Source organism: Dromiciops gliroides, chromosome 1, assembly GCF_019393635.1.
Source record: "Dromiciops gliroides isolate mDroGli1 chromosome 1, mDroGli1.pri, whole genome shotgun sequence".
NCBI lineage: Eukaryota > Metazoa > Chordata > Mammalia > Microbiotheria > Microbiotheriidae > Dromiciops > Dromiciops gliroides.
The window spans coordinates 742,385,021-742,402,879 of record NC_057861.1 but is presented as its reverse complement, the minus strand read 5'-3'; the positions used below and the strand labels follow the sequence as shown (position 1 = coordinate 742,402,879).

Here is a 17,859-nt window from a genome sequence, read left to right as displayed (position 1 = left end):
GGAAGTCCGGGGATGGGGACTGTGTTCAGTTTGTTTCATTTCATTTACATACAATTCTTATGTTTCTATCCCCTTGAGAGCTTTGTTTTGTCTTTCCTTTCACTCAGGGATTGGAAAAGCAAAGGCTCCTCCAGTACATCACACTTGAGAAGGGGAGACACAGTCCCAGGCAGCCATAGATGCTCTTTCCGTCTGTGCTGTGCGGCTTCATGTTCTGCCAATAGCACACCCTATGAAAGAGGGTTAAACCCTTCTGCTCATTCACAGCATCTAGCATGTAGATACTTAAGTTTAAAATGTCAGTTACGAGGCAGCTAGGTGGCACAGTAGATAGAGCACTGGCCTTGGATTCAAGAGGACCTGAGTTCAAATCCAGCCTCAGACACTTGACATGTACTAACTGTGTGACCTTGGGCAAGTCACTTAATCCTCATTGCCCCACAAAAAGTTAAAAAAAAAAGTCAGTTACATTAAGTTTCAAAACAGGGCTAAAGTCAAGTCTACTTAATTCATCAAACATGTCTTCCAGACTGAATGTGGTCAAGGCACTGCCTAGGTTGTTATAGGACTAAAAAAGCAGAGAGCTTGTCCTCCAAGAGCTTACCTTCTACCGTATAACAGTTACCCAAATACAGAGATACACCAAAAAAACCTGAAGCAGGAAGAGTATATTAACAAACAGCTGGACAACTTGGGAAGGGTCCATGGAGTAGATGGTGCTTGAATGAGGGAAGCTATGGATTCTGAGAAGGAGAAATGAGGAGAAGAAATGCCTTCCAGGCATAGAGGAGAGCTTAGATTTAGGCACTGAGACAGAGCGTGCAATGTCAAGTCCAGGGGAAGGCTGAGTACCTCCCTTAGCCAAAGTGGACAGTTTGTGGTGGGTCTTAGTGGGAAATACTGAATGGGAAGGTAGGCTGTAGCCGGGCTGTATTTAGGCTGAGGAGTTTGTGTGGAGAGGCTAGAAACAGGGAGATCACTTAGAAATCTGTTAAACGGTGGACAGATGCATGTGAAGAGATGCAGTGAGGGAAGAAACTGGGTGGGAGGAATGGAAAAGCAGGGAAGGCAAGAGTGCTGGGCTATGGATTGGCATATGAGAGGATGACAGAGATGGGCTCCACGTGTTGAGCTTCAAATACCTGGGGTCTTCAGGACTCGAAGCCTTGAGGGCTGTGGGTATTTCCTCAGGTAGACGTTGCCGCTTCAACTTTGGAGTTTTCTTTTCCTTTTTTTCACTCTTGGCACCTCTGTGGGGAGGGGGAGCAACTTGCTTGAGACACTTGGCACCTCAGTGCCTGATAGTGTTTCCTGGCCAAAAAGGGCGGGGGTCCTCAGGTCACAAGGAAGACTCCTCCAAGAAAAGCTGTGCTCTCCCCCTTCCACATTTGTCCAGGACAGTGTAGAAGCCTAAGGAGAAGAGGCCCGGCTCCACACCTATTCTAAGCGGGGTCTGCCCACTTTTTTTTCTTTGCCTGTAGTATGAAAGGACACAGACTCAACTCTCCGAGCTAGAGCTGAAGTTCGAAAGGACCGAGCAGGAGAAACAATCCATCACCGACGAGCTCAGACAATGTCAAGACAACCTGAAGCAGCTACAAGAAAAAGGAAACAATGTAAGTCTTTGCAAACTTGGGGTCAGTTTGGATGAGGTACGGAAAATGCAGGGCTTCAGTTGGTGTCCCCAAGTACCCAGGACAGACTTCCTAGGGCCTTCCATGTTGCTGACTGTCCTCATCCACTGGTGTCATGGTAGTCACCCAGCCCCATCATCCCTATTCAAAGAAAGGAGGTTGTTTGTGAAATCACTGTGTTGGTCAGCAAGTATGGTGAGAATTTCCCCCTTTGGATACATAAATCTGGGTAAGTACTGGGGCATGGGTGAGGGCAATGCTCATCTGCAAGAAGCAGCCTTCATCTATTCTAAGGGTAAGGTCGGAAGTTCACATCTCCACACTTGACTTCCCTCCTTTGTAATCTCTGGGTTAGCCCACCTGAGGACTCGCTGTGGCCGCCAGAAGACGTCATCCCTTATTTTTGGGTAGACACGATACTGATGCCCTGGTTTGGGGCATATTTCCATCCTATCTGATGGAAGGTTAGAAAGGTGAAAGGTTCCTCCTGTCTTTTCTCTTTCTTGGAAATACTGGGAAGTACCTGTAGAATCCAGGACGCTCTGGTGTAAATCACCAGTAACAGCTGTTTGTATTTGCTCTGTGAAGAAACATCAGTTACCCTCAGTGTCGTTGTGTGTATTTGGTTCTCGCCGCCATCGCGAGCTTCCTCTGGTGGCTGTTCTTTCAGTGTGACTGACTTTGCAAGTGTTAGTAGCTCTGACTCTTCTAAGTCTCCTGTCACTGCAGTGGTCATAACCAACACGTTTCTTGTGGGCGCTGGCACGCAGCTTGATTGGCAGCACCACCTACAAGAGAGCAGCACTGCAATTCACTGCTCACATACAATTTGTCCTTCCCAGGAAAGACTCTGTCAGCATAGAATCAAGACTTCCGTCACAAGTTGAGGCTTCTTAAATTGGTGATAAGTCATGGATGGAGTTTTTGCTGCCAAGTGATAATGGTTTATTTTTATTTTAATAGCTATGTGAAGACTCAATAATGATTCATATTTTTAGGTTACGTCTTTCTTTAGTTTTAATCGTACCTTCCTGATTGTGGAAATTCAGTTCTATTTCTTTTTTTAAATTACCCTAAAAAGGCATCTAGCATAATGAGAATTGTAGCCCCAGTGTCATTAGTACCATTTCAGAAATAACTTCTCTCTTCAGTGATGTTTAAAAATAGACAAAAACTCCAAAATAAAATGCTTTTTGCTTGAAAGGAACTTGCCATTTCACAATATAAAACTGATTCCAGCTCATGTTCTGTTAATTCACACACACGTTTGGACCCAGGCAGACATTCACAATTGAAATGTTTCAGTAATAGTACAACGACTTCTTAAGAGAAATAATTGACTCGAGTGTATTTTGTCAGCTTAACATGGTAGCCCTGATAACATGTAACTTATAACCCTACAGCTTCTTTCCTGCCTTTTTTGAAAGGGAGAATCACTAACGGTTACTTTGGGGCCTAATGTAATCCCAAGAAGCACCCTCAACACCAAGGGATGCGGAAGTGACTCCACCTGGTGCCTCAATTACCACATCTTTGGTGATTCCAGTGGATACTTTGTCCAAAGACGTTGTCTGTACATATATCTCCCATCATAAAGCAGTATACTAACAAATAGTTGGCAAGTTAACATGAAATGGAACTGGGCATTTTTCCTAAATTAAATTCTATTTGGTGTAGCGAAACCTACACAGACTGACTTCCTCGCATTGTTTGTTTGAAGAGCATAATGTGCTAGCTTGGTGTGTGATAGTCTGACATTCTGTATTGTGTTAGATGCCTTCCATACGTTCCTATTCACGCCAGACTTAATGCTAACCCTTAGCCCCCCCTCTAAATCATCTGATCTGATCGTTAGAGCACACAATGACTTTTAATTCCCTTCCCTTCTTTAGCCGTCCATATTCCAACCCGTCCCAGCCGTTTTCATCGGCCTATTCCTGGCTTTCCTGTTTTGGTGTTACGGTCCATTGTGGTAGAGAAAGGTACAAGCTCCCTGTTGAGTCGATGTCTGTCCGTCCCTGTCACCTTTTTGTGCCATGTTTGTAAACTAGTGCATGAGGGAACACCACCGGTGTTTTGTTTCCTGAAGCAAACCCTTCATTTGTGCTTCCTCCCACCCAGTTCAACAATCCACTAATCATGTAACTTTCTGTCTGTTTCCTTTGTGGTCATGCTAACCATGAATTAATTCCAAATGTACCAGTTGTTAAATGTTCAGCTTTCAGCCGGGTCTTTGTCTCTCGTGAAAGCAGAGTAAACTTACATCTCCGATGCTGCAGCGTTGGTCAGTGCTTCCCAAAAGCAAACGAAAAGTTAACTCAGGCTTGAACAAGAAATGAAGAGTTTGCCTCTCCGTTTTTAAGCCAGCTTCCTTTTCCTCCCCAACTCATCCCCTTAGTCCTGTGGTAGTTCTTTAATACTTTTTCTCTTTTCACTGTGGCTGTGAAGAAGATGAAAAAGGATCAAATTGGAATCATGGACTCGTTATCCCATACCTAAATGAGCCAGCAAACACCTTTGGCCATAGCTTTCTGATCTCTGACTTGTTTAAAGAGGAAACAGTCATTTAAAAGCAGTTGGGATTGGGGTTTTGGGGCGGGGGGAGGTGTGGTCAAGAGCCACTGGAAACAAATCTGAAGAAAAGCTGAGAAGCAGATTAGTTTGGTCGATACAAGGAAAGACTTATGGTTGATTTGCATAGCCGGTGGTGTTTCTAATTGGGGGCACATTTGTTTAATATGAGACCAGTGTGCAGACTGTGCTAAATTGGGTCAGAATTCTACCTACACCAAGTGGAATTGGGTACAGGTTTTTAATTATGTACTTTTAAGACTTATGTGGTACCCCATACCCCAGTGTACACCCATCCTCTCTTATAGCTCTGCCCTTAACACATGCTGGGCCTTGGATTGAGAAACATAAAATTTAGGGGCAGCTAGGTGGCACAGTGGATAAAGTACCAGCCCTGGATTCAGGAAGACCTGAGTTCAAAATCCGGCCTCAGACACTTGACACTAGCTGTGTGACCTTGGGCAAGTCACTTAACCCTCATTGCCCCATTAGAAAGAAAGAAAGAAAGAAAGAAAGAAAGAAAGAAAGAAAGAAAGAAAGAAAGAAAGAAAGAAAGAAAGAAAGAAAGAAAAGAAAGAAAGAAAGAAAGAAAAGAAAAGAAAAGAAAAGAAAAGAAAAGAAAAGAAAAGAAAAGAAAAGAAAAGAAAAGAAAAGAAAAAAAGAAACATAAAATTTAGCCTAAATATGTTGTGGTGAAAGCACCTCTATTACAGTTAATTATTTTAGACTGTTGAAAAAATCTTGGGTATAGCATGAATAAAGGAGTGTCAATCCTGAGGTGTTTAACAGAAATCTCTGTTAGGTGCCAAGTATGTAGCTAGTCAGAGAAATACTAAGGATATTTCCTGGTGATGTGTTATCCTTCTGCATAGTTGGCCACTGGAATTGTACCTGCTAGTCAGATTGCCTCTTGTTTTTTCAATGAGCCTTCCTGGTGTGAGAAGTCAAGATTTTCTGACAGCGAGGTAGAATTCAGATTCACAATGCTTTGTGATGAGTTCCCAAGATTCTATGAACGGAGGGCTTAGTAGTTGGTATGAAAGGTAGGGGGAAATGCGATATTGACTCTTGGTTTCTTTCTACACAGAGATACTGGCCTTGGATGCCCATGTTGGCAGCTCTGGTAGCTGTGACAGCCGTAGTGTTGTATGTACCAGGCCTAACCAGAGATTCGCCATGAGAACTTTGGTTGGTTCCGTACCCTGCCCTCCTCTTAGAAGCTGGCGTCACATTCATACTGGGGAGAACAGATCCATTTTCTTCCTTTTTACCTCTTAATACAACAAAAGTGCAAGAAAAGAACAGTCGGGTCATTGCTTTAAATTGTATAAAATGTATCTGTCTATAAAGAGGGAATAAAATTGTGACTTTATTCTACTGTAAGCAATAATTTGCTTGCAAATTTTTCATGTAATTTTTTAATTAGTATGTTGAGATTCTAAATATTATGGTGGCCTAAAGTAGGCTTCTTGGTACCAAATTATTTATAACATTTAGGTTTATGGCTATTTTACTCTAGATGCTGATTGCCAGATCATTCATTTTCTGATTGGATTCCCACCCAAACCAAACAACCAATAAACGCGTTGGAAAAGAGGCACTGTGTGCTCAGTGCCTGTCATTTTGAAATAAATATATGCACATATATTTTTTTTACATATTGACACCATTTTTACTTGCTATAAACCACTGAGCTATTGGGAACAAGACTTAGAGACAACTACTACTTCCATAGATTTTTTTCGAGGAAAAAACACATTTGGAAAAGGTTCTGTCTTAGCAGTGATTCGGGAAATATACATGCTTCTGTGCAGCCTTAATGTGACTTGAAGATGTGGATGGCATCAACCTGGAAAAACTTTGTAAGAGTGTGTGTATTTTCTTGAGTGAACTGAAGTATTTCTGGGAGCAAAAAGTTAACCATTTCATAACTACAGCGCAGTAAACCAAACTATTCAATTGGAATGTAATTTATTCAACTTTATGCATTCAAAGTAGAGAGACCGTTTCTTTACTTTCTCATCTACAGCATTTTAGGAAGCATGATTTTTTTTTCTCCTCACTTATTCTTCCAAACATTGCTTTAAAGAAGGAAAATGTGTCTTCTTTAGATAAACTTTTATTGACTTAACTTTGTTATGAGAGTTTGGAGTGCATCTATAGCTAATTGATCTACTGGACGAGGTGAAATTCTGTAAACCCAGGGAATCTTACAGTTAGGGATGCAAATGGCTTTGGGTTTTGTTTTGTTCTTGGTTTTTTTTGTTTTGTTTTTTTCATTTCTTTTTTTGTTTTCGTCTTTTTAAAAACTGAGTAGTTTTTTTCATGAGAAGCACTACTTCAGTTGGGATCATATCAGTTAAACGCCCAAGTCAGAGTGAGCTATGTTTTTTGCAGCTCAACAGTTATGTCAATAAAGTTTACTGAAGTCTCATAATATACTGAAGTATTAATGGAGTGAAGGGTTGTTTTTTTTTTTAATTAGAAAATGGAGATGAGAAAAATCTCAGTGAATTGGCTTAGATTCTCCATGGCAATCTACAGATCTCGCCAAATACTTAAATAGGAGTTTAGCATATAATTTGCCTTGTGAGGTTTTGGGGGGTCATTGTCTATATGTTAAAGGTTATATTTTAAGCTGTTGGGGATTTGCTGTTGGGAGAACCATTAGATTTATGGAAGAATTAGTCCACAGATGACTTGTAGAAAATGTCACCTTTTTCATTTCACCCTTTTCTGTTGCAGGAAGCTATTCCCCCCCCCCCCAGAATGCTCCTATGCCAGTGGTACTCTGTACCTCTTGTATATAGGTTATTGCAAATATTGTTCTGAAATGCTTAACTTCAGAATTACATTTTTTAAAGTAAATAATTGTTTTAAATCTATTTTGTAAAGATATAAAGTACAATAGAATTTCTGGAATACAGATTAAACTATTTGCACTAACACACGTGATGTGCATGATTTAATAAAATAACTTTACTCTCCCTACACATGTTTGAGTTGAATCTCATTGGAAATCTGCAGGGTTGACTTCACTGCTGGGTTGCACCTGTCCTCAAAAATGGCAGTGTGACAGTCACCTACACATGGCAAATTGGCTGTTCTTGGGGATTTGGAAGAAACTGTAAGCCTTGTTTAATCGGACCATTCCTAAGTCTCCTACCCCTGAGGTGTCTTTCCTTTTCATAACTGAAAGTGTTATAAGATCCAGTTCCTTAACACAAAATAGTAGTGGGTTTTTTCTCCAGGATGGGAACCATGTGTGTGTGAGCCACACCTCTGTCTTCTCGTTTTCCTTCCATTTTCCATCTGGATATTTTTATACTGATAAGACATGCAACAAAGACCAAGATAGTGTAATCAGGCAAGATAACCTCCATGCCCTGAACTTTCTGAGTAGCGATTCCAAGCTCCCGTGGCAGCTTTTAAAAATCAGATCTGCAGGAGCTGAAGGCATTAAAGCATTTTGACGTATCTAAAATGAGTTGACCAAACTTTTGGTTTGAAAGCTGGTTATACTTCAACGTTAACAGCTTATGCTTATATATACAAAAGTAGGTTAAGCAATTATTTTTCAAGCAAATTCACCATAAATTAATCATCTCCCTTGCAAAGACAATACTTTTACTTAAGCAGTGCTGTTGGTGCTAGAAGTAGATTTTTACTACTTTTTTTAGAACTGTTATTAGAGGTGCACTTGAGCACAAGCATACACTCTACCTCTTCCTCATTAACTAATCAGATAGAACCATGGGTTTTGTTTTAGGCAAAAAGGTGACAGCCAAGCCTATTCACTTATTTATTCAACAAACCTAAATCCAGATGACTTTTTGTTTGCAAAGATCAAAACTGTAAGGATGAAAAATTTATCCCCATCGAGGTCAAGCAAAACAGCCTGCTCCTGGCTCAAAAGGCAGTCCCCAAACGTAGTCATGTGTTCATCCAGCAACCATCTAAGTGTGTCAGGCAAAAGATCAAATGAAGAAACTGAGGCAATCTGAGTAAAATGGCCTTGTCTTTGACCTGCCTTTGACACTAACTAAAATATCACACACACACACACACACACACACACACACACACAATTATCAGGCATCTATTGTGAGCAAGGGGCCCTGCTTGGACAAGCCTTCATCAGGGAGCTTGCAGTCTGGATAAAGCTGGGTTCAGAACCTGCATCTCCCAGTGCTCTTTCCCCTACATCTGGGTTCAAATCCTGCCCCTGATGCTAGCTAGCACTTCATTGTCCTGAAAACAACTTTCTTTAAATAACCTGTGCTAGTAAGTAGGCCAGTGTCTCTGTCAGAGACTATGCTCAACTTTTGGCAAAGGCCTTTTTTGTTTCAGTCCGTGGGCCAACAATTCTTTCAGCAAAGACAGGACTGAGAGACCATTCAGGGTGAATATGACCTTCCACCTGCTTAAGTCATCTTGCTGTGGCTCACAAAATATTTATTTCTTTGGCAACATCATCTAGGAATGTCCTTCAGCATCTCTTCCCCTGGGAGTTTTAAAAGTCATTGCCAGTTTTTTGACTTGCAAATTGAGTCATGCCAAGAAGTCACATTACTTTTATAAGAATGTCTCTCCTTATAACACACTTAAAATTTGTTAATATGGTTGTCTGATTTATTTTGCTCTTTTAATAATTTGCCTTGTTCTAAATACACAGATTTAAATTAAAGTGCCTTCTAAGATATGGATTCTTTTGAGTGTCAATGATTGGTAATAATAACAACTAGCATTTATTTATGTCTTTGCAGACTTTGCAGAGTCCTTTACAAATATTTCATCCTCCCATCAACCTTGGGATATATTATAGATATTATTATAGATAGGGAAACTGAGACAGGCCAAGGTGAAGTGACTTGTCTCAAGGCTGAATTTGAACTCAGATCTTTCTGACTCCGAAGTCCAGCTCTGTATCTCCTGTGTCATGTAGCTGCTTTCTTCTCTGGGTTAAGATTATACCTTGATGCTAGTGGTTTTCAACCTTCAATCATATTTGCAGTGATTCTTGGAGTAGGTGGTCAAGGTTTTACTTCTCTGCTCCTCTTCATTTCAGCTCCTTTTGGGATAAATGAGTATGTAGTTGTCATATCTTCCAGCTAGTGGTCTGAGGCAAGATTTGCACCCAGGTCTGCCTAACTTCAGTGTTCCAGCACACTGTTGTCTGTACCACCTGTGTTATAGCACCACATGTCCCAGTGAATGGTTCACTGAGCACAGTGACATTAATGACTTTCAAAGCCATTTCCTCCATCCTTTGCCCTCCAGCTTAGATTTTCCAACACTTAGCAAACATACCTTAAAAGACTGCTATTTTCTGAGGGTCTCTTGGAATAAATAGCTGTGAAAAGAAATTGTCACTGTATGGTACCACTCACCGCTTTAAGATTATTTATTAAAATCCCTCAGAAGCCTTACTTGACACAAAATCTATTTGTTTACTCTGAGACCAGCAGGTGGAGTGAGGCAGATATTTCAGAACTGAGAAGGCTCTAGAAGCCATGAAGAACAAAAATTAATCACTTCTTAGGAGAGATTTTAGACAACTTCTGCTAATTGCCCCTTGGTCATGAATGAAGCTCGAGTCATCTGAACTGTGTGTGTCTTTGCTCCATGAATTTGTATCCACAGGCTACGAACTTTGGTGCTGACTGAGAAGGGAAGTATTGTCAAGGTAAGCAACATGGATGTGAAAAGTTATAGGGACTTTTTTTTTTTCTCTCGGATAATCCTTAGAGCTAAAGTTGTTTTACAATTTTCTTTCCCACAAATGTTGTATTTTCATTTCTTTGAAGTTTCTGAAAGATCCATGTTTCCTTTCCTATGTCATCTTGTTGAGCCTCCTAAATCTACTGGCTAAGTGACTCTGGGAAAATAAATCACCTACTGTTAAAGAGTCTATGCAGCTAAGTGAGGAGGTTTGCAATTTTCCACTCCAGAAGTTCCTTTGCCAAGGAAATCAGGTCTGGATCAAATCATGTTACTTTTTTTTTTTTACATCAAACCCAAATCCACCTCCCTCTAACTTTCCTCCATTGGTCTTTGATCCGCCTAGGACCAAGTGGAACAAATTTACACCATCTTCTATAGAATAAGCCTTCGCTCTGTAACGATTGGAATGACGCCACCTGCTGGAGACTTACTGTAGAAGAGCTCCGCCCATGAAGCAAAGGTCTTTGAGGGCAAGACCAGGAGTCTTTTCTTTGGCATCAGGAAGTGACGTTGGGTAGTGGGAGGAAGAAGGAAGAGACTGGCGCTTTGTCTCGCGCTCTTTCCTCTGGACTCCGGTGGAGAGCGGAGCTAGAAATGTGCTCTCCCTTTAATAGATAGGAATCTAGGCCTTTCTCTCTCTCTTTACCAAATTCTTATTCTCATTAATAAATGCTTAAAAGTCTAGCTCTTGCTAAAGCTTATAATTTATTGGCAACCACTCATAAGATATTTTAGACAGTTTAGCTAGAATTTTAGCCCTTAACAACTCTCAAGAGAACGATTCCAGGTTAAACATCCCTACTTGGCTCACCCAGTCCATTGTCATGGGATACTGTTCTTGATCCCCTCACTAGCCTGGTTTCTCTTTGTCACTGTCCTTCCTAAAATATTCACAGAAATGCACCGGGTGTAGTATGATGGGGCAGAAGACGAGAGCTGTCATTTCTCTTCTATCAGGCACTAGGAGCAGGCTAAAGTCACCCAGGGCTTCTGGGGTGCCCCATGGCATTGTTGACATGTGTTAAACCTTCAATCCACCAAAGTCCTGAAGGTCCTTTTTCATATGAAATAAGACCTAAGTACAAATCCCCCATCCTGTGTTAGCAGTTTGTACGTTAGTGTGTTTTTTAAGTAACCAAATGCAAGATAAAATTTAATCTCACTACATGTGGCCCTTTGTTTTGGATCTTTTAAAATCTTCCCTCCTCACTTAGGAGTTTAATGAAGACACGTTATTGTGTCTTACCTTTGTATCCTCCAGCCGAACCCCCCCACCCCTGCCCGCCCTGGTGGTTTTAGGATGTGATGCTTAAACTTCTACGCAGGTACGTCAGCAAAATGTCTGTCTTAGAGAACAGCTGCCTGGATCTCTGAGGTGTGAAGTGACTTGCCTGTGGCCCCACAGCTCGGTGCCATAGAAAGGGTGTAGAGCCTGTGGTGCTCTGGGCCTCAGTTTCTTCATCTGTAAAATGAAGAGGTTTGACTAGATCAAACTCATAGAAATGAGGACTGCTGATACCATACATGAGGATGCCTACAGGCTACATCTTGACTTAGAAAATCACATATTAATACTATCTGCGGGGACAGCTAGGTGGCACAGCGGATAAAGCACCGGTCCTGGATTCAGGAGGACCTGAGTTCAAATCCTGCCTCAGACACCTGACACTTACTAGCTGTGTGATCCTGGGCAAGTCACTTAACCCCCATTGCCCTGCAAAAAACAAATATCTGCTTTATTGTATTATTTGAACATCTACTTTGTTAAATATTTCCCAGTTACATTTTCATTGGGTTTGGGCCCTACTAGGGAATAATGTAGCCACAGTCCCATCTCACAGTCTGATGGGGGAAACACCATGCAGACAACTGTATACAAATATAAGGGCTTCTGAATATAAGGCCTAACTTAGCAGGGACTTGAAAGAAGCCAGGAGGGGAAGGAAAAAAGGGAGAGAATTTCCTCTCAGGCATTGGGGGCAGCTGATGAAAATGCCCAGAAGTGATGTTGGTTTTCCAAGGAGGACCATGGCATAGGCACCTCACTGAAGATGACTAGAAAGGAACCAAGAAGAAAATGGTTGATCCTTCTTATTTAATAAAAAAGAAGAAGATTGGTATGATGTGATGGAAAACCTGGAGATGCAAAAGTTAGGAAAGTAAGAGACTGGAAAGGTAAGGAGGGGTCAGCTTATAAAGGGCTTTAAAGGCCAGAGGGGATTTATGGATGATCATGGTGGAAATGAGTTTACTGAATAAACTGGAATTTCATGAATAGGGGAGTGATTGTCAGACTTGCTCTTGAAGATTGATTTGACAACTGATTGGAGGTAGATTGGTTTAGGGAAAAATTTGAAACAGGGAGATTGACCAGAAAGCTGTTGCAGTAGTCTAGGCACAAGGTGATGAAGGGCCTGCACCAGTATGGTGGCAGCAGTGTAAGAGGAAAGATGGGGGAGGGAAGTTAGGAAGATAGAAATGATACTAGCTGACAACTGATGGGACATGAGGGGGTGTGGGGATGACTGGCCAAGGATTACGCTTAGGTTGTAAGCCTGGATGGTGATGCCAGCAGTTTTATGGAAGTTCAGAAGGACAGAGGATCTGGAGAGAAAGATAATGAAGTTGTTCTACAAATCATCCAGTTCAAGATGTCCAGTAGGCAACTGGAAATGTGAAATTTGAGTGATACTGAGGTAGGGCACGTAGATCTGAGAGTCACTGGAAGAATCATTGGATAATTGAACCCATGACAGCTGATGAGATCAAGCAAAATTGCATAGAGGGAGAAGAGAACCCAGGACAAAGCTGTTTGGGACACCCACAGTTAGTGGGTAGGACTTGCATGAATGAAGATCTAGCCAAGGAGCCTAAGAAGGAGGAGAGCCTTGTCATGAAAACCTAGAGAGAAGAGATTATCCAGGACAGTTAGGATTGATACTGTCAAAGGCTACATTCAGGGGCAGCTAGGTGGTGCAGTGGATAGAGCACTGGCCCTAGATTCAGGAGGACCTGAGTTCAAATCTGACCTCAGACACTTGACACTCACTAGCTGTGTGACCCCGGGCAAGTCAACCCTAATTGCCTCACCAAAAGAAAAAAATGGAAGCATAGAAATGAAGAGTTTGAACTGAATAAAGAAGTAGGAGCTAGACTGCAGAGAGTGAGAGGAGAGGAAGCGGAGATACTGGCTTTACTTGCCTTCTCAATTTTAGCTAAGAAAGGGGGAAGGATGTAGGATAAGAGCTACGGGGCATGGTTAGATGTAATGAGAGGTTGGTTTTTTTTTTTTTAAATGGGGGAGATATGGGTGTGTTTGTAGGCAGTAAGGAAGCAACCAATAGATGGGGTGAGTGGGGACGATAGATGGGACAGTCTGCTGGAGAGGATGGGATGGAATGGGACCACTGGTGCATGGAGAGGGGTTTGCTTTGTCGAGGAAGAAAGGCCACTTCATTATGTGAGATATCATGCTGCCTCATAAATGTCAGTTCAATGAATACATGAGAACTGTGAAACAGACATCATTCTCAATGATTTAAAAAATATTCAGAATTCCAATACACATATTTTGTTCCTGTTCAGAGACATTAAGACATACATTTATTAGCCAAAACTTTAGTGACATACAGGGAAAGCAGTGTTCCAAGTGTATGATTTCTGCAGAAATACTGTGAATATCTGTCTGGCCTGATACCCAAGAGCTGAAACCTCTGTTTTCCTATTGAAAAATGTCCCTACCTTAGGTACCTTTCCTGAATATTTTAGCTGTGTTAGCAAGAATGCTTGAAGCTTTGCTTTTACTTGCCTTCTCTTACCTGTGAACTGCAATAGGGGACAACTCCCTCCTAGTACAGCTCTGCTTGGTCAGTGAATACATGTAATGGTCACTGCCAAAATTTCACTGATCATTTGGGGACTTGGCAAGAACCTCCGTGAAAGTGAGAATGCCTTTCTGTCATCAGCTTAGAGAAACCAGTGAGGAATGTTGCGTGCTTGCAGTTTTCCATGTAGAATATATTCCTGAGCATGAGGAGACTCATTTAAGGGTCACCGTGATTGGTACTAGGTTTCAGTGCTTGCAGACCTAGGGTTCGTTCTTAGAATTCATTCCATAGTTCTTTCTTTCTTTCTCTCTTTCTCTCTTTCTTTCTTTCTTTCTCTCTCTCTTTCTCTCTCTTTCTCTCTCTTTCTTTCTCTCTCTCTCTTTTTCTCTCTCTTTCTTTCTCTTTCTTTCTCTCTCTCTCTCTTTCTTTTTCTCTCTCTTTCTTTCTCTTTCTCTCTTTCTCTCTTTCTTTCTCTCTCTTTCTCTCTCTCTTTCTCTCTCTCTCTCTCTCTCTCTCTCTCTCTCTCTCTCTCTCTCTCTCTCTCTCTCTCTCTCTCTCTCTCTCTCTCTTTCTTTTTATTGGGGTTAAGTAACTTGTCCAGAGTCACACAGCTAGTAAGTGTTAAGTGTCTGAGGTCCTCCTGAATCCAGGGCCGGTGCTCTATCCACTGCGCCACCTAGCTTCCCCTATAGTTCTTGATCAGATCATTAACAGCCAGATTCTGATCCTTCAGGAATTTGTTTGGCATTAGATGAAGCCAAAGCTTTTAGGACATCATAGACTTTTGACATTGAAAGAGACCTCCAGGGTCATCTAATCCAACCCAGGGCCAGAAGGGAGCTTAGAGTTAGAGGCATTTTTAGTCATAGAGATGCTAAAGAACAAACCCCCTGACAAAATTCCACCCATTCAGCTGCCTTATCTATAGAAGTTATGACAGACTATCTGGAAGGCCAAAATACATTTGGATTAGGGAACAATCCAAGATAAGATGGAGTAAATCATTAACAAAAGGGTTTGGGGGGGGCAGTGGGGGTTAAGTGACTTGCCCAGGGTCACACAGCTAGTAAGTGTCAAGTGTCTGAGGCGGGATTTGAACCCAGGTACTCCTGAATCCAGGGCCTGTGCTTTATTCACTGTGCCACCTAGCTGCCCCCAAGGATTTTTTTTTTAATGAGTAAACCTCACCCTGAGTGACCTGATTAAGAAAGGAACAACTAACTCATTGTGTCTCCCAATTAATTAACTTTCTTGAAATATTATTAATAGCTGTGTGACCCTGGGCAAGTCACTTAATCCTCATTGCCCCATGAAAGGAAGAAATATTATTCTTTAGCAAACTAAATGCTGATTAATTTCTCCCTACCTCGCTAGTCAGTGTGAAGTAATATATACAAGACATTTGGAATCAGGCTAGGACTTAAAAACCTGTATGATCTTGGTCAAGTGTTTCATCTCTCTGGTGTTGTTTCCTCACAGAGAAAACAAGGGCTTGGAGTAGAAAGACTTCCCTTCCGGTCCTAGATCTAAAATCTATGAATGAGGCCTGCTCCTCCCCTCTGCTTGGTGTGTGCCAGGCAGTGAGACTGTAATGAAGAAAACTAAGTGTCTTTTAGCCTGGGGCCAGGAATGGGTTGGAAAGGAGGTGCACATAATTAACGTAATAGTTTTGCATTGACCTTAGAGGTCAATGCAAAAGAAACAAAAAAAGGTTGATACCAACAGTTTATAAGTGAATCAGTCAACATACATTTAAGTACCTACTATGTGCCAGCCTTTGTACTTGATATTGATGCAAATATAAAGAATAAAATGATCCCTAATCTCAAGGAAGTCATGTGGTAAAAGATAATTTTTGATACAAATGGAGTTGGGAAACTACACAGAGTATTTTGGGGGGCGTGGGGCAATGGGAGTTAAATGACTTGCCCAGAGTCACACAGCTTGTAAGTGTCAAGTGTTTGAGGCCAAATTTGAATTCAGGTCCTCCTGAATCCAGGGCTGGTGCTTTATCCACTGTGCCACCTAGCTACCCCTACACAGAGTATTTCAATTGAGCTTTTGAGGGCTCAGAAGTGAGGACATCCTACTGGCCATGAGCCCCTCAGTCCTTGGAAAAGGGACATGTTCAAAGCCTTCCCTTCCATCTGCAAAGATTCCAGAACCACCGAGCTCTTACTGTGTGCCAGGCATAGTTCTGGGTGCTTTGCAAACAGACGAGAGCTTGCGGGAGGAGAGCGTACCAAAAAAAGTCTAAGGGGATAGGTTCAGCAAAGTGCTCCTTACAGTAGGTAGCACTTGGGTCGGCCCTTGGAGGGAGCCGTGGATGCCAAGTGCCAGACATGAAGAGGGGGAGCACTCTAGGCAAATTTGTAAAGTGAGTCTTTAAAAATGTACCTGTGGGTACAAACAGAAGCAATGCATCCAAAATTAGAAGGGAGGCAGAAAGCTGGGAAACAATTTTTGAGGCCAGTACTTCTGATAAAGGCCTCATCTCTAAAATATATAGGGAACTAAATCAAATTTATAAGAACCCAAGTCATTCCCCAATTGAGAAATGGTCAAAGGATATGAACAGGCAGTTTTCTGATGAAGAAACCAAAGCTATCTATTCCCATATGAAAAAATGCTCTAAATCTCTAATGATTAGAGAGATGCAAATAAAAACAACTCTGAGGTACCACCTGACACCTATCAGATTGGCTAAAATGACAAAAAAGGAAAATAATAAATGTTGGAGAAGCTGTGGGAAAATTGGAACACTAATGCATTGTTGGTGGATCTGTGAACTGATCCAACCATTCTGGAGAGCAATTTGGAATTATGCCCAAAGGGTGATAAAGCTGTGCATACCCTTTGACCCAGCAATACTACTTTTGGGTCTTTTTCCCAAAGAGATCATGGAAGGGGGAAAGGAACCCACATGTACAAAAATATTTATAGCTGCTCTTTACGTGGTGGCAAGGAATTGGAAATTGAGGGGGTGCCCATCCATTGGGGAATGGCTGGACAAGTTGTGGTATATGAATACAATGGAATACTATTGTGCTATAAGAAACGATGAGCAGGAGGAGTTCAGAGAAACCTGGAGGGTCTTGCGTGGGCTGATGATGAGTGAGATGAGCAGAACCAGAAGAACATTGTACACAGTAACATCAACATTGAGTGTTGATCTACTGTGATGGACTATATTCTTCTCACCAATGCAATGGCACAGAAGAGTTCCAGGGAACTCGTGATGGAAGAGGATCTCCAAATCCAGGGGGGGAAAAAAAAAAACAAAACTGCAGAGTATAGATGCTAATGAACCATACTATTTCTTTTGTTTTTGATGCTGTTGTTTTTTGTTCTATTTTGAGGTTTTCCATCATTGCTCTGATTTTTTTCTCTTATAACATGACTAATGCAGAAATAGGATTAATGTTATTGTGTGTGTGTGTGTGTGTGTGTATATATATATATATATATATATATATATATAACCTATATCAGATTACCTGCTGTCTAGGGGAGGGAGGGGAGGGAGGGAGAAAAATCTGAAATTGTAAAGCTTGTATAAACAAAGGTTGAAAACTATCTTTACATGTAACGGAAAAAAATACTTTATTAATTAAAAAAAATTTTTTTAAAAATGTACCTGTGGGGGGCAGCTAGGTGGTGCAGTGGATAAAGTACGGGCCCTGGAGTCAGGAAGACCTGAGTTCAAATCCGGCCTCAGACACTTAACACTTACTAGCTGTGTGACTCTGGGCAAGTCACTTAACCCCAATTGCCTCACCAAAAACAACCAAAAACAAATGTACCTGTGCCCAGTCAATTAGTCAATCAGCCAATAAACATTGATTAAGCACCTACAATGTGCTAGGGGTACAAAGAGGCAAAGACAGTCCCTGCCCTCAAGGAGCTTACGATCTAATGTGGGTAGACAACAAATAAATATGTTATTTATGAATTATATACAGGATAAATAGGAAATAATTAAAAGATGGAAAGCCTGGGGCAGCTAGATGGCGCAGTGGATAGAGCACCGGCCCTGGAGTCAGGAGTACCTGAGTTCAAGTCCAGCCTCAGACACTTAACACTTACTAGCTGTGTGACCCTGG

At 41.5% G+C, this 17,859-nt stretch overlaps 1 protein-coding gene across 6 annotated transcripts in view; it reads left to right on the top strand.

Moving 5' to 3' along the window:
* Nucleotides 1–7,339, top strand: part of LOC122741032 (sarcolemma associated protein) — a 140,782-nt gene extending 133,443 nt beyond the window's left edge. For 2 of the 6 annotated variants that reach the window (XM_043984068.1, XM_043984094.1), the window contains 3 exons: nt 1,482–1,616; nt 3,527–3,616; nt 5,293–7,337. In XM_043984068.1, the coding sequence (XP_043840003.1) occupies nt 1,482–1,616; nt 3,527–3,610 (219 nt within the window). In that variant the 3' untranslated portion in view covers nt 3,611–3,616; nt 5,293–7,337. Of the gene's footprint in view, nt 1–1,481; nt 1,617–3,526; nt 3,617–5,292 lie in introns of all 6 variants that reach the window. The other 4 variants (XM_043984076.1, XM_043984103.1, XM_043984059.1 and 1 more) reach the window with 4 other exon arrangements.
* Nucleotides 7,340–17,859: the final 10,520 nt, after the last annotated feature.